We start from the raw sequence: 15,779 nt of genomic DNA on the forward strand, positions 1-15,779 counted from the left end.
AGAACTAGAGCATGGAATCTCCCTTAAAAAGACATAGTTCCATTCATGAAGCCAAATTAGATGTCATCCCCATAACCTAGCTAGGAATGTCTAAATTAAGAGAAAAAATGCCCACCACCAAAACCAAATGATCCCTGAAGAAATGGCAACAGCTAGCATGATCAGAAACTTTTCATGGTGTCATCTTTTATTTGTCTTAATACATGCCAAAGGAGAATGCCATGAACCTTATTAACAATGCATTGATTGATCGTTACTGACTCCAGGACTCTACAACCGGAATCAAGTTCTCAGAGAGTGCTCAGTTCTGACCATCCCAAAAAAGGTCAATGTATGACTGATCTTCTGTTGTTTCATTACTACTATAAAGCAGGATATTGTAACAGTTGGGGTGAATGTTAGATTTCATACTAGTAGAGAACCAAGTCCAGTGGCTGGACCATTACCTTGTCTAATTTTCAAGGGAAAAGAAAAACACGTACAATTAGAAGTACAGGATTAAATATTCTTGATGTATGAAGTTCTCTTCATATATTCCTTTTCCTGGTATTGTTTTTCGTAATAAGAAATAAGATGAATGTGGTGTTCTTTTGATTTATTCAAAGAGACGAGACTAAATATATTAGAATTCTTCTGATAAATGATCTTACAAATGGCTTGGCTTTCCTATCTTTCTTTCATAATCTCTTCTGTTGATGATTGTCATTGTGCAGAACCATCTGAGCACAAGGTCTGCAGAAGTATTCCCTGTTTTATCAAGGTTAGGAGACCTTGTGCTCCTTCAGACATTCCTGACTCGGTCGTAGTTGAATGAATGGCGATGTCAAAGTCGTCGAGCTTACTTGAGAAGCATGTCGTCTTTGAGGTGCATTCCCTCCTCTAGTTCTTCACTTCATTTTCTCTTCGAGTTTGGTTAGTTGGTATTTGAGAGTGATATAGGGATTTTAAGTTGTAACAGATTCTTTGGCTAACTTTTTTCTTCTTTAATAGTTTGGTAGCTTGAATAACGACTACCAGTATAAAATGTCAAAGTAGTTTACTCGTTTGCACTTGAACCAACCAAATGACTGAAAAACAATGTGGATTGTTTACCACTGCTATAGCTTTGTACAAGTTTAGGTTCATTGTTCTAACTTGCTTCCATGGCAGAACAACTAATCTGAAAAGAATTAAGAACATAATTGGTTCTGTCCTACTTTTAGCAGTGACCCCTGTCTTTACTTTTTCGGTGGAACAAATGCTGCTCCTTCGATAGAAATTGGGTTATCATAACACCAAAACACAATAATCTGGTTAACTATGTCTACCTCCAAATATGCTTGTCTCCATTTTTTCAGTAAACAGGTGCAGATCTGTAATATGCTGGCACTGTTGCAGGAAAGAACATCTGTCTAACTCCTTCACCCTTTATAATCGGGAATATGATGCTTGATGCACTCTGAAAATATAAAACCAGAACGATTTGTATTAGAACTCAGTTATGTGCAGATGCAGATTTGTAATTGACAAAAATTTTCATACGAAAGTTGTGGGAGAATCTTGTTAATATACCAAGATCAATCTAGCCCCAAGCCACATGCGTTTAGGTGAAGGGAATGGAAACATTAAGCGCCCTACGCCATATATAGCAACAGCAAAGAAATGGAGAAACAAGTGCAGTGGACGGGGGTTAAGACCAGAGAGAAGAGATACTGGTCCATATGAACAGATGCCTCCAAGGCTCAAATAGCCAAAACATGCTTCACGCATTTCCTGTCTTGCTGGATCAGGTGATGCACAAAAAACCTTGTACAAAGCACCTGCCAATGTGTTTATGGTAGATGACACAGGCTGCAATGAATACAAAGCACAATGTCAGCAAAACAAGAACCACAAAAGAATAAGTCTCTAGGACATAAAATGGCATAAATAAAGAAGGTTTTAGTTAAGAGCTATCAAATTGCTGGCTTTACCTTCCGAAGTGTGTAGAATGATTCAAGGTAATTGCACAAGGCCGGTGCATCATTGAGATCACGCAGGGGTCTAAGAAGATCACGGAGAAGAACAATGTCTGAAAGAGCCACGGTCATTCCTCCTCCTGTTAAAGGATGCCTCATGTTGAATGAATCCCCTAACAAAATTGCACCAGGAGTGGGAACAGGATTAGCAGCCATGCTTTTGTTTTGCATGGATCTAATGTTTCCTTTCTCTACTGCAACCATAAAAGCATTGTACAGCTGTGGGGGAACCTGAAATACAAAGTAAATCTCAGATTAGTTCAATTCAATCATATCGGTATGTATATCAAGTTTAAACTAATCGAGTCAACAAAATTATTCAAAGGAATGAAAGATACCTGAGGAGCCACAACAGTTTTCAGATAGCTAGCCATTTCACCACTAGCTACTGAAGGTACTTTTGTTCCAGGTACATCGACCAAACAGCGAATCTCAGTGCTACTGATAGGATAAAACAGGATGGGTGAAGGGTCTCCCAAAATGACATGTCCATGATTTGCGTGTGGCAGCTCACAATTTTCCAAGATCAAACCAACAAAACAAGAGGGACTTTCAACCTGCAACAATAAATAATAGCACTGTTGGTCTCACGAAAGAATAAAACTCCTGTAACAAAATCAAGTTCAAATTGTGGATTTTATCAAGTTTGGAACTTCATTATTACCTTTGGATCACTGAGTGATTTGCGCAGATTTGAAAAGCAGCCATCACACACGATTGTCAGTGGAGCATATGTTCTCATCTCCTCTCCAGCCTTGTTCTTGTAAATCACCCCTTTGACAATGCCCTTTTCCTCGATCAATGTTGTCACTGATCCTTGTTCCAATTTCACACTGCAATGAAGTTCCAGGGAAAAGAACATGAGTAACAGATTGAAACTTGAAACAGATTTCACCAAAGTAATCACATATAAGAATCTGTAGAATAAAAAGCTTGTAATAGACTTAAAGGGATATGAAGATTACTTTGAAAGAGTTACAGCTTTTTCACGCATTCTTTGGATGAAATGCCCATTGTGGAAACTTCTCCCAGCCACATCTGAACTGTATTTTTCCAAGGGATAAGTCAGTTTTGTATCCTTTCCATCTTTGTATAGAGCATATCCAAACACCTTCTGAGCATCAATGGACTCATTTGCACATTCTGCAGCCACAAGTAGATTTTAATGATTAGAAACCATCGTCTGCCAACTTAGTATGAAACATCCAATAAGCACAGAAACTATGGCAAAATAATACAAGAACAACAAAGGATCTGTGTATTGGCTAGGAGATTGCTCACCCTCAAGACCCAACTCAATCAACTTGAGATAACCTCCAGGCTGCAATAGCTCACCAACAATTCTATCTGGTTCGGTCAAGTCTCTTTCAATGACATGGACACGACGTCCTTCCTGTAACATGAAACAAACATATGCTTAACTCAAACCCCAAATTAAATATGGAACCAAAAGCTCAGCCACTACAGCAAAATCTGAAATCTAAATGTGTCCACTTTAGCCAATGCTTAAAGTAATTCACATACTTCCCCCTTAAGCCTTCTCAAATATTATTTACAATATGGTAGCAATGTTAGCAAGAACTAAAATACTCTATTTCTGTCTTACTACTGATTGTCAAGTATGAAACTTCAGATAAAAGTTCAAGTACATTTTGGACCATACTCATCAAATTATTACCCAACAGAGACAAATCGAAAGAGCTAATAGCAATTAACTTTGATCAATATCATATACTGAAGAACCCTCATCTGTGCCAAAAATATGTTGATTAATGCAAGAGTACTGGGAGTCAAAATAAGCCGGCTTGAAGTTTTGAGCACTGAGGGTTGAAAAAGCAAACACAAAAGCAGCGCAACAACATTGACTAAGTCTTCCACTGATCAAACAATGAAACAAAATATTTTTCTTTCTTAGTTAACAGATTTCCTATCAAATTCTAAAAGAGATTAAAAGAATCTGACCTTGGCAAGAGTGTAAGCAAGAGCTGCACCAGCAACTCCGGCACCGACAATGACGACGTCGGTACTTTTCTCCTCCTCCATTTCCGGCTGAAACGCACCGTTTCCAAACCCATTGCTCTTTGCTCCACTTAAAGGCTTGACCTTTTTGTTTCCACCAAGAGTAGTACTGATGATCATGAAAAAAACAGAGCCCAGCAATGAAGCTAAGAACCCACCCAGAATATACTCGTAAGAAACCATCTTTAATAAAACTGATAAGGAATGAAGAAAGGGAATTTAGTTTTGTGATTTTAGTTCGTGGGATATTTTTGGGAAGTGAAGGACTTATGGTGATGGAGAGTTAGGGAACTTGAATGTGTTTATATAGAGAGAGCTGTTGGAACTTGGAAGCAGAGATGTGGTTTCTTCTTAAATTAAAATAAAATACGAAGGCGCCTGCCAATAGGGTTGTGTTACGGTGTGTACGAATATAGGGTCACATCACAATGGGGACAATTACGGTTTACCCATAACTGAAGAGAGAAGAGTCAGAAGAACTACGGTGGAATTATTTTACCTTTTCTTTTTTAAATCAAAGGAAAGTCTAGGGGATTTAAGAACGTTTTTTTCATTGATAGATTGAATAATGTTTTGATTTTTGAACGTTTCATGAGGAAATTATTATCCAACATTCTTTTTTAATGATGAGATGGGTGAAACAACCCTACTCTCTCTCGCTACGCTTATTCTAGCACTCACTCTAACGCCGCCTCCTGTCGGCGATGCATACGGCGGTTCCGACCGCCTCCCAAGCCCAAAACTTTTGGGTCCGATCTCTGTTACCTTTGTGGGTGATGGTAATAATCCTTCTTGGAAGAGCAAATTTCTTCTCGATGAAAGCCTAAAGTGGTGGCCTAATCTCCGGGGCTATGGTTGTAGCGGCGGCGAAACAGTATGGCTACTAAAGACTTCCCAATCTCTCTCTATGTCTTCAATGGCGTCATCGTCAGTGACTGAGGCGCAGATGACAGGGGGCGCTGAACGAACGTGCAACGCAAAGGTTATAGATCTAGAATGGTTGGCTTGGGCGTCGCTGCGGACGTGGTCAGAATTTCTGGTGACTTGCCAATGGATTTGGGTGTCCAAATCAATAGGGCGGGACTGTTTTTTGGCTCATACCCGAGCCCAGTTCATGGTGATTGTGATGATGATTGCCTGGTGGTGTTCTCTAAAAGTTGCCTTGGTCTCAGGCGGTGGTCCAGGTGGCTGGGTAACTCCCTACGACGGAGATGGCGGGGGCTGTAGCAGAGAGGCTACTACCTTCGTGGGATTGGGTTTGGGCCCAAATGTGCTAGGGCAAACTTTTGGGCCTGTGCTTAAGGCTGCTGTGGGCCAGAAAAGGAAGATAAAAAAAGAGGGTGATGGGCTCGAGCTATCCTTTCAATTCGGATCTTTAAGAGTTTGGGCAGTTGTGGGGCCCACTTCACCCTACTGTTAGGCCCAATCTCTCTACGGACCAGACAACTTTTGTGTTCGACAAAATCTCCTAGCCCAAGCTTGATGGGCAAGGAAAAAATATAGATAGGTGTGATAGGGGCCTATTTACTATGTCTTACTATTCTCCATAGTTTATAGGCTCACTTTAAATAAGTGAGCGGTTAGTTCGAATATAGGTGGTCTGTTTCTATGTATCACAATAGTTCTCTTACTACAACTTCTTGATCTGTCTAGTCGAAGGCATCAGAAGGATATGTAATGGTCATCTTGGCATGCGTTAATGAAATCCACATTTCTTTCAAAAAAAACATTCTTTTTTAATGATATATTTTTATATATATAATAGAGAACTCGATCGGAAGAGAATATTTGGAAAATAAATCATCGATCTGAAAAGAAAAAAAATTGCACTTAGGCAATGTTTAATGAGATGCAATATTCCATTCATTACATTATAAACTCATTTTAACCCTTATTTCATGAAGCGGATCGTTAACAAAGTTTGTTTATTCAATATTCACCATCTTTGTTTTTCTTAGTATCTAATTTCACTTTTCTTAACAAATAAGTCATGCAGTTGAATAAATCTCGTCGAATTGGTAGGACTTGGTAATCCGATATCATAATCTCTTATTTCACATAAGTAGAAGACAAGATTCCTCTATAGTCTATAGGTAGATACAAAAGCGGTAGATGGGTGTACAAATTGGGTGACCTACTGATGGATTTAGTAATAATGTTTCACTCGTCAAATTTATTTATAAAATTATGTGATGTTGTTTTTTTCCATCACATTGGCTAGTTTGTGACGTTAACTTATATTTAAAAAAGTTTATAATAATTTGCTAAGTCTTGCAACTTTTGATGAGCGATGAAATCATAAAACACATGCGAAATTTCGTCAAGGAATGGCACTGTCACCAGTGAGAAGTTAGCTAGAAAGAGCGAAAGACCTAGTACAGCTCTCCAATTGAGACCAAATCTGGTCAAAGAAACCTTTGGTTCATACGTGTGGCTTCCACTTCAAGCAAGCAACTCCATTTTATAATTTATATATTTTCGTCTCCTTCTTGTAATCTTGTTAAAGTTTTATACAAAATTGCAAATACGTAGTCAAATTAATCGTATTATAACTTACAAGTTTACTACTGGCATGGCTTGGACTTGGGAGTGATCGAGACCGTGAAAGCATCGTGGATGTTGGGTCAAGTCATTAGCTCATTTTAATGTGATCTTATTTTCGTCTGTAACATAAATGGCGCCAAATACAAGAAGAACCGTACACACCTGCATCTTATATAAACCCTACTCAACTTCCATTACTGTCCATCACCACAAGTCCTTCACTTCCCAAGACACTAAGTCACAGAGTCACATAGACCCACAAAACTAGATTCCCATTCTTGGATCACCAAAGTTGTTGAAGATGGTTTCGTACGAGTATGTTTTGGCTGGGGTGTTGGTTTCTTTGCTGGGTTCTATTTTCTTCATGATCATCAGCTCTACTTTGGGGGGAAAGAAACAATTCAAGGCTTCAGGTGCAGTGAAGAGTAATGGGTTCGGAAACGGTGAGTTTCTGCTGGAAATGGAGGAAGAGAAAAGTACCGATGTCGTCGTTGTCGGCGCCGGAGTTGCTGGTGCAGCTCTTGCTTATACTCTTGCCAAGGTCAGATTATGATTTCTTTCTTAGTATTTGATGTGATTCTGTTCTGTTTATTTGAAGTTCCATTCTTTACAATCAGCAGCAAGACAAAACCAAAGAATGTTACATATAAGAAAACTTCAAGAGGAGAGTAGTCATAGTCATTACCTAAAGTTTAGTACATTCAGGTTTAGGAAGTCTTGCTCTAGTGCCTTCTAATTTGGGCTTCTAAGTTAAGCATCTGTTTGCTTCTTGTTACAGGAAGGACGACGTGTACATGTAATTGAAAGAGACTTGAGTGAGCCAGACAGAATTGTTGGGGAGCTGTTGCAGCCTGGGGGATATCTCAAATTGATTGAGTTGGGTCTTGAAGGTAAGCAATCACCTAATCTAGAATTGTGTCAATTGTAAAGTTGTTTACTTTAACTTCATACTTCTGCTGAAGTTGAATGATTATTACTAAACTGGCACCTAAATTTTGATGAACATTGAACAATATCTATTCGTGACCACAGATTGTGCAAATGAGTTGATTGATGCCCAGAAAGTGTTTGGTTATGCTCTTTACAAAGATGGGAAGGATACAACACTGTCTTATCCCTTGGAGAAATACAGTTCAGATGTGGCTGGCAGGAGTTTCCACAATGGGCGTTTCATTCAAAGAATGCGTGAAAAAGCTACAACTCTTTCAAAGTAATGCACATTTCCCATCATGTATATTACAATATTTCTATTCTACTGATTCTTTATGTGATTACTGAGGTGGAATCTGTTGCAAGTTTCAATCTTTTACTCATGTCCCATGGAATTCCATTGCAGTGTGAAAATGGAACAAGGATCAGTGACAACACTAATAGAGGAAAAGGGCATTGTCAAAGGGGTGATTTACAAGAACAAGGTTGGAGAGGAGATGAGAACATATGCTCCACTAACAATCGTGTGCGACGGCTGCTTTTCAAATTTGCGCAAATCTCTTAGTGCTCCAAAGGTAACAATGGGGCACCTCATGTTATTACTGACAGGAAATTTTTGTTGGCAGGGGTGTTTGTCCTTTCATGAGACCAACATAGTTATTTTTTTATTAATGCAGGTTGAAAGTCCCTCTTGTTTTGTTGGTTTGATCTTGGAGGACTGTGAGCTTCCACAAGCAAATCATGGACATGTCATTTTGGGAGACCCTTCACCAATCCTGTTTTATCCCATCAGTTCCACCGAGGTTCGCTGTTTGGTAGATGTGCCTGGAACAAAAGTACCTTCAGTAGCTAGTGGTGAAATGGCCAACTATTTGAAAACTGTGGTAGCTCCTCAGGTATCTTTTAAGAACTTGCTTGACTTGATTTGTTTAAACTTGCTAGTTGATACACACACCTCCACATGAACTGAACTAATCTGAGGACAACTTTGTATTTCAGGTTCCCTCACAGCTGTACAATGCTTTTATGGTTGCAGTGGAGAAAGGAAACATTAGATCCATGCAAAATAAAAGCATGGCTGCTAATCCTGTTGCCACTCCTGGTGCAATTTTGTTGGGGGATTCATTCAACATGAGGCATCCTTTAACAGGAGGAGGAATGACCGTGGCTCTTTCAGACATTGTTCTTCTCCGGGATCTTCTTAGACCTCTACGTAATCTCAATGATGCACCTTCTTTGAGCAATTACCTTGAATCATTTTACACACTGCGTAAGGTAAATCCACATTCGGATAACTCATAGCTGAAACTTCTTTTTTTTATGCCATTTTATGTTCCAATGTGGCATTGTTTGGGGTTTCTTCTTTGCTGACAGTGCTTTTGTTATCATTACAGCCTGTGTCATCTACCATAAACACATTGGCAGGTGCATTGTACAAGGTGTTTTGTGCATCTCCTGATCCAGCAAGACAGGAAATGCGTGAAGCCTGTTTTGCCTATTTGAGCCTTGGAGGCATCTGCTCATATGGACCAGTATCTCTTCTCTCTGGTCTTAACCCTCGTCCATTACACTTGTTTCTCCATTTCTTTGCAGTTGCCATCTATGGTGTCGGCCGCTTAATGCTTCCGTTCCCTTCACCTAAACGCATGTGGCTTGGTTTTCGATTGATCTTGGTATGGCAACGAAATTATTTCCACTTCTTTCTTGTGAACATGTTTGCCAATTATGTATAAATTTCCATGCATTTACACATAACTGGCTGCTTATATACCTCTCTCTGGTGTTCTATTTTCAGAGTGCATCAGGCATCATATTGCCGATTATAAAGGGTGAAGGAGTTAGACAGATGTTCTTTCCTGCCACAATACCAGCATATTACAGATATCCTCCTGTTCATTGAAGAAATGGAACTAGTATATATCTAGAGAAATTAATAGTTAGCTATATTTTTTTATTTTATTGATTTGATAAACCAATTTGTATCAAATATCGATCAAATCAGCAGCAGTAGTTCCACCCAGAAAGTAAAGATCAAGATGGGTGGTTAATGCTAATAGATAGCAAATTATGCTCTTAGATCTTTGAGGAATTCTTGTTCTGTGATAGGAACAAGCAAGTCTCACATGATATTAAATTTTTACAAAACTATATCAGTTGGTAAATTATGCGCAAAATTTTTCGTTATCAACTTATATTGACTATTTGATGCACCATTTTGCTATCAGAGTCCATATGCCTCCAAAAAGAACTCTGTTGCAGTGGCTATGATAACAAAACTTCCTTTCTCAAGCCAACTAATTAAGATCTCTGCAGTGTCTTCACCAAGGTCAAAAATGAGATTCTTCTTCTTCTGACTCACTTCGATCTCAATGCCATGAGCAAACTCTGGCAGCTGATTCATTACCAAAATTAGCAGAATACTAACAAGGTGCTGGATAGATTATGTGTATGACAGAGTGACTCAGAACAGATATATCATACATGGCAATATGGCATCATGTTTAAATGTGTTTTGTATAATATGATAATAATATGATCAGCTTTTTTTTCTTTTTTCTTTGAACGTGTATGATATGATCATCAAAAAGGCAAAAGAATATTATAGCTCGCAGAAGACTGGGGCTAGCTGAACAAACCAAAGCTCTATGTAGCAAGGATGTTATTTGACATGTACTTATACAAAGGCATATGCCAAGAGCCGCACAAGGTTTCTGTGTAGAAGTTTTACAATCAGTATGACCTCATTTTTGACCTCCTAACAAAAGCTTTGTCGTGAATTCATTGACATTCCTTGACAGCTACTTCTTTCGCATCTGGTAGCACCTAGCTATGAATCATTACTTAAACCCATTTGAAACTACTCTAAGATATATATATTATTACCTTGTAAACAGTAGAAAACCCACCTTGTCCAAGCTTGCATGCATCAGAAACACTATATATCCTGTTAGTATATCAACTAGATCCTCAATGTAGAATCTTATTGGGAGGAACTGTCTCGTCACTCCAATTTTTACATTCTGAGAAACCATTTGTGAATTTTCAGGAACTATACTCTTAAGAGACATTTATTTTTTCTTTTATTGTATTCATTACATAGCTTAGAACATACTCCAAACTCTCTACATATGTTTGAAGATCTTCTTTTTATTTGCCATCTCCAAAACTAAAATACCAGCACTATAGATATGTTTAACAGGAAACTACTAGCTGCTAGTTCACAAGCAATATCCGTCCTATGATCTTGTAGCATACATATATCCCAAACTGTGGTCAATTTCTACATATTAAGTACTGTCATACTGGTATTAAATGTCACATAAGCTAATTCAAATTTTCGTAGATAAAAGAATGAAAATATTGCAAAATTCTAGCCATACTTTCGTAGGCAACAAACTCATCCATTAGTCTGTTCATTTCCTTCCAAACGAAATACAGAACCCTAACTACATTCTGGTGTTAAAAATCTTGGCCTCGAACAGGACCACAGAGTTTAGATTTAAATCTCAGTTTGTTCAGGATCCAGTCTTTTCACTGATATACCTTTTCTTTTGGTAAAATGAGGGAGAAGTTCAAGAAAAATAAATACTCTTTTGGTAATATAGCCATAATACATTATGAATATAATGAAACAAATGATGGACAAAGGCACAATGTACCCTTTAAAGTTCAGTCACTTTACATTGAACAGAATTGAAGGCAAAATTCTCAGTCTTTTAACCACAACACTATGAGTTTGACCCCATCAGTCAAGACCCTATTCATATCATAACGAGTAGAACATAGTCAAATCAGAAAATACTAACTTCAACACATAATTCAAATTTCTAGTAAACACAATCCACATAGGCGAAGAGGCCGGCATCCAAATAAACTAGGTTATTTCGAAGGATTTGAACAACCTGTGTCTCATTTGATTGTGAAATGGTCATCATAGATAGAAAAATGTATGGTTCCTGTTGAGGGGGTGTGATTATATGTGATTCCAAAGGGTTATTTGTATGTGCAAAGTGCAGTAGGATTGGAGAATTGCACCTTTTATTGTTGGTACTGACTGTAAAGAGGCTGTTCATTCAACTCTAAAGCACTTGGAAATAAAAAAGCCAATGACAAAAAAAATATTTGGATTAATTACCCCAGCTATAGCTTTGTACAAGGTTTCATGGATCTCTAGCAGAACAACAAATCTGAAAAAGAACCAAGAACATAATTTTCATCTTGATCTTTCCTTCCTAGATGAAATTAATGCTTCTGATTTGATCGATCATACACAAATTGGTCTATCAAATCAAGAAAATATAAGAATCTGGGTACCAATTTTTCTCTAAAGACATGCTTGTTTGGATTTCTTCAATGAATAGGAGGGGATCTGTAATATGCTGGCACTGTGGCAGGAAAAAACATCTGTCTAACTCCTTCACCCTTTATTATGGGGAATATAATGTCTGATGCACTCTGCAAATAAAAAACCAGAAAGATAATTTGTAACTGAAAATTTATAACCGGCAACATGCCAACATTTTGATGAGAAAGTAGTGGGAATATTCAGTTAACTTACCAAGATCAATCTAACCCCAAGCCATGTGCGTTGAGGAGAAGGGAATGGAAGCATCAAGCGCCCAACACCATAGATAGCAACAGCAAAGAAATGGAGAAATAGGTGAAGTGGACGAGGGTTAAGACCAGAGAGAAGAGATACTGGTCCATATGAACAGATGACTCCAAGGCTCAAATAGCCGAAACATGCTTCACGCATTTCCTGTCTTGCCTGATCAGGTGATGCACAAAACACCTTATATAAAGCACCTGCCAATGTGTTTATGGTGGATGACACGGGCTGCAATGCATACCAAGACAATGTCAGCAAAGCAAGAACCACAAATAATAAGTTTTCTGGTACACAAAATGGCACAAAGTTTAGTTACTAGTTATCTGAATTTAGGCTTTACCTTACGCAATGTGTAGAATGACTCAAGGTAGTTGCACAAAGCAGGTGCCTCATTCAGATCATGTAGAGGTCTAAGAAGATTGCGGAGAAGGACAATGTCTGGAAGAGCCACAGTCATTCCTCCTCCTGTTAATGGATGCCTCATGTTGAACGAATCCCCCAATAAAATTGCACCAGGAGTGGGAAGAGGATTAGCAGCCATGCTTTTGTTTTGCATTGTTCTGATATTTCCCTTGTCGATAGCAGCCATAAAAGCATTGTAGAGCTGAGGCGGAATCTGAAGTAATCGTATTAGTCCAGTTCATATGAAGTGTAAATTAATCAAAGTCAAGCAATCTAGACAGATAAATACCTGAGCAGCCACCTTGCTTTTCAAATATTTAACCATTTCACCACTAGCAACTGAAGGTACTTTTGTTCCAGGTACATCCACCAAACAACGAACCTCAGTGGAACTGAAAGGATAAAACAGGATGAGTGAAGGATCTCCCAAAATGACATGTCCATGATTTGCATGTGGAAGCTCACAGTTCTCCAAGATCAAACCAACAAAACAAGATGGACTTTCAACCTGCAACAATACCAAATAACACTGTTGGTTTTATGAAACAACAAACACTCGTGTCAACAATAACATGAGGTACCCCATTGTTACCTTTGGAGCACTGAGAGATTTGCGCAGATTTGAAAAGCAACCATCACAGACGACTGTTAGTGGAGCATATGTTCTCATCTCCTCTCCAGCTTTGTTCTTGTAAATTACACCTTTGACAATGCCCTTTTCTTCGATTAGTGTTGTAACTGATCCCTGTTCCAATTTTACACTGCAAAGAAATTGGGGAACATATGTAAGAGGTTGAAACAAATTACATGAAAAGGAATCAAAGATAAGTATTCATAGAATAAGATCTTGTAATAGAGTTGATGGAAATGAGGATTACTTAGATAGAGTTGTTGCTTTTTCACGCATTCTTTGGATGAAACGTCCGTTGTGAAAACTTCTGCCAGCCACATCTGAACTGTATTTTTTCAAGGGATAAGACAGTTTTGTGTCCTTCCCATCTTTGTAAAGAGCGTAGCCAAACACTTTCTGAGCATCAATGGACTCATTTGCACAGTCTAATCATAAATAGATATTGTTCATCAGTAAATATGGAAGATCACTGAAATTAAACTAAGCCGTAACTTCAAGATGTACACGGTTCATTCTAAACTGAATAAAGTGATTGCTTACCCTCAAGACCCAACTCAATCAATTTGAGATAGCCCCCAGGCTGCAACAGCTCCCCAACAATTCTATCCATCTCACTCAAGTCTCTTTCAATGACATGTACGTGGCGTCCTTCCTGTAACAAGATGCAAATATATACACGTACTTATGTAATTGAAGCCCAAATTAAAGATGGAGCTAAAAAAGCTGGGCCACTACAGCAGTTCTGAAACCTGAACTATAATTCACCACTCTCCTCCTTAAGCTTACTCAAATGTAATATACATTGGTTCTGTCTTGCAGCTGATGGTAAAGAATGGAACTTTAACTACATTTTGGACTACGCTCATTATATTACTAGCCACAAGAGACCAAGTAACAAAGAAATAAGCAATTAACTTTCATCTATTGAAAGAAGCATCATCTTTTTTTTTTTTTTACATAAACGATGTGCATAAAAATAAAAAATCCTAGAAGTTCTGGGTTGTTGGTGATAATGAAGTAGAAATAGAACAGAATCCCAATCAAATACAAAGAAAGAAAATATAGTCTGACCTTGGCAAGAGTGTAAGCAAGAGCTGCACCGGCAACTCCGGCGCCTACAATGACGACGTCTGTACTTTTCTCTTCCTCCATTTCCGGCTGAAACTCACCATTTCCAAACCCATTACTCTTGACTCCTCCACTTAAAGCCTTGACCTTTTTGTTTCCACCAAGTGTAGTACTGATGATCATGAAGAAAACAGAGCCCAGCAATGAAGCTAACAACCCACCCAGAACGTACTCGTAAGAAACCATCTTCAATAAACTGAATAGGAATCAAGAGTGGGAATTTAGTTATCTTCGTCTCTGTGATTTAGCTTTTGGGATTTGTTGGGATGTGAAGGAGTTATAGTTATGGACGGTTAGGGTAGTTGAATGGGTTGGAAGCAGGTGTACGGCGTCTTCAATCAAAATTAAAATATGAAAGGCGCGCCGCGCGCCTGCCCAAAGGGGTTGTGTTGTGACTTGTGAACCTAACAGAAAGAGACAAAAATAGAGTTCAACTACTGCTATGCGGGATTTGGAACGTTTTTCCGATTGATATCCGAGTAAAGGTTGAATTTTGTGCAAGGAAATTAACATCCATATTTTGAAAGGGGAGAAAGTGTTGTTAATGTCAATTCAAAGGGAAGATTATGTAAAGAATTATTGATGATCCAAAAATTAAATTTAGTCAAGAACTAGAATAAAAAATATAAAAAAAACAATAGTAAAACTTAAAAAGACGGTATACATTTTTTGAATAAAGATTAAAGAGGTACCGAAGTTTCATTGATAGTTAAGTGGCATTGTTACAATCATATTGTAATACATCAAGTATACATTCCGGAGGTTGCTGAAACTAAGCCTCACGTTGATTTGCTTCAAAAACTATAACAGCTAGCCTGTGTGTTACTATGTTACATGTTCTTGGTGCATGTTGGATCTGTACACCTTAAATTTCTGACATAAGCACATGAATATCATCAAGAATAGCTCCAAATTCACTGAGGTACCTGATTGTTGCAAGAAATCCCTTGTACTGCTTCAAGACATTCACTCTCAATAGTGACATTATGCAGTTGCAGTGATTTTGCTTAATCCAAACCCTCCCTAATTACAGTGTAAAACTGTACACACTTAAATTCTCATAAAACGAAGAAAATCTCAATACTTAAACCACTTTTAAAATTTCCATTTCCATAGGTATACACTTTCCATAGTAATTCTCACATTTGTTTTTTTCCATGGTGATGCAGGTTGCGGCGGTGTGGCTCGGGACGGTTTGGATCGCTGGAATGGTGTGGCGGTGCGAATCGTGGAGATGTGGGGTGGCAACGTGGATCGGACGAAATCTCGGCCAAACTGTGACGTACGAGGGGTGATGGGAGGAGACGATGGTCTGGCCCAAACCAGAATGATGGGCCTGCAACGAATCCCTTGGTGACTACCCTATTAGGCCTCAAGTTGTTGGGCTCGGGTTCTGCCCAGTCCAGTGTTAATTTGGGCTAGGGTTTATGCCCTGGCCCAAACCTATGTTTTTAGCTTTTTGTCTAATTACAATAATTTTTCTTGTACTAAGAATCTAGATCTCTAGCGCCTCCGGCGT

General features: G+C 38.5%; 3 protein-coding genes across 3 annotated transcripts; 1 reads left to right on the plus strand and 2 right to left on the minus strand.

Moving 5' to 3' along the window:
• Positions 1-1,064: 1,064 nt before the first annotated feature.
• On the minus strand, positions 1,065-4,296 carry LOC133740701 (squalene monooxygenase SE1-like). Its single transcript, XM_062168647.1, has 8 exons — positions 3,960-4,296; positions 3,279-3,390; positions 2,963-3,140; positions 2,662-2,830; positions 2,336-2,554; positions 1,953-2,228; positions 1,552-1,830; positions 1,065-1,438 (listed from the first exon to the last, which is right to left on the minus strand). Exons 1-8 carry the CDS (start codon positions 4,197-4,199, stop codon positions 1,334-1,336), a joined length of 1,578 nt encoding a protein of 525 aa, XP_062024631.1. The 5' UTR covers positions 4,200-4,296; the 3' UTR covers positions 1,065-1,333.
• A 2,405-nt stretch (positions 4,297-6,701) lies between these two features.
• On the plus strand, positions 6,702-9,593 carry LOC133739351 (squalene monooxygenase SE1-like). The gene is made up of 8 exons (XM_062167106.1): positions 6,702-7,101; positions 7,339-7,450; positions 7,593-7,770; positions 7,897-8,065; positions 8,168-8,386; positions 8,490-8,765; positions 8,885-9,163; positions 9,286-9,593. The coding sequence occupies exons 1-8, from the start codon at positions 6,862-6,864 to the stop codon at positions 9,388-9,390; spliced, it is 1,578 nt and encodes a 525-aa protein (XP_062023090.1). The 5' UTR covers positions 6,702-6,861; the 3' UTR covers positions 9,391-9,593.
• A 2,045-nt stretch (positions 9,594-11,638) lies between these two features.
• Positions 11,639-14,556, minus strand: LOC133735927 (squalene monooxygenase SE1-like). Its single transcript, XM_062163372.1, has 8 exons — positions 14,204-14,556; positions 13,673-13,784; positions 13,380-13,557; positions 13,094-13,262; positions 12,791-13,009; positions 12,440-12,715; positions 12,049-12,327; positions 11,639-11,945 (listed from the first exon to the last, which is right to left on the minus strand). The coding sequence occupies exons 1-8, from the start codon at positions 14,444-14,446 to the stop codon at positions 11,841-11,843; spliced, it is 1,581 nt and encodes a 526-aa protein (XP_062019356.1). The 5' UTR covers positions 14,447-14,556; the 3' UTR covers positions 11,639-11,840.
• Positions 14,557-15,779: the final 1,223 nt, after the last annotated feature.

This window comes from Rosa rugosa, chromosome 3 (genome assembly GCF_958449725.1).
Source record: "Rosa rugosa chromosome 3, drRosRugo1.1, whole genome shotgun sequence".
Lineage (NCBI taxonomy): Eukaryota > Viridiplantae > Streptophyta > Magnoliopsida > Rosales > Rosaceae > Rosa > Rosa rugosa.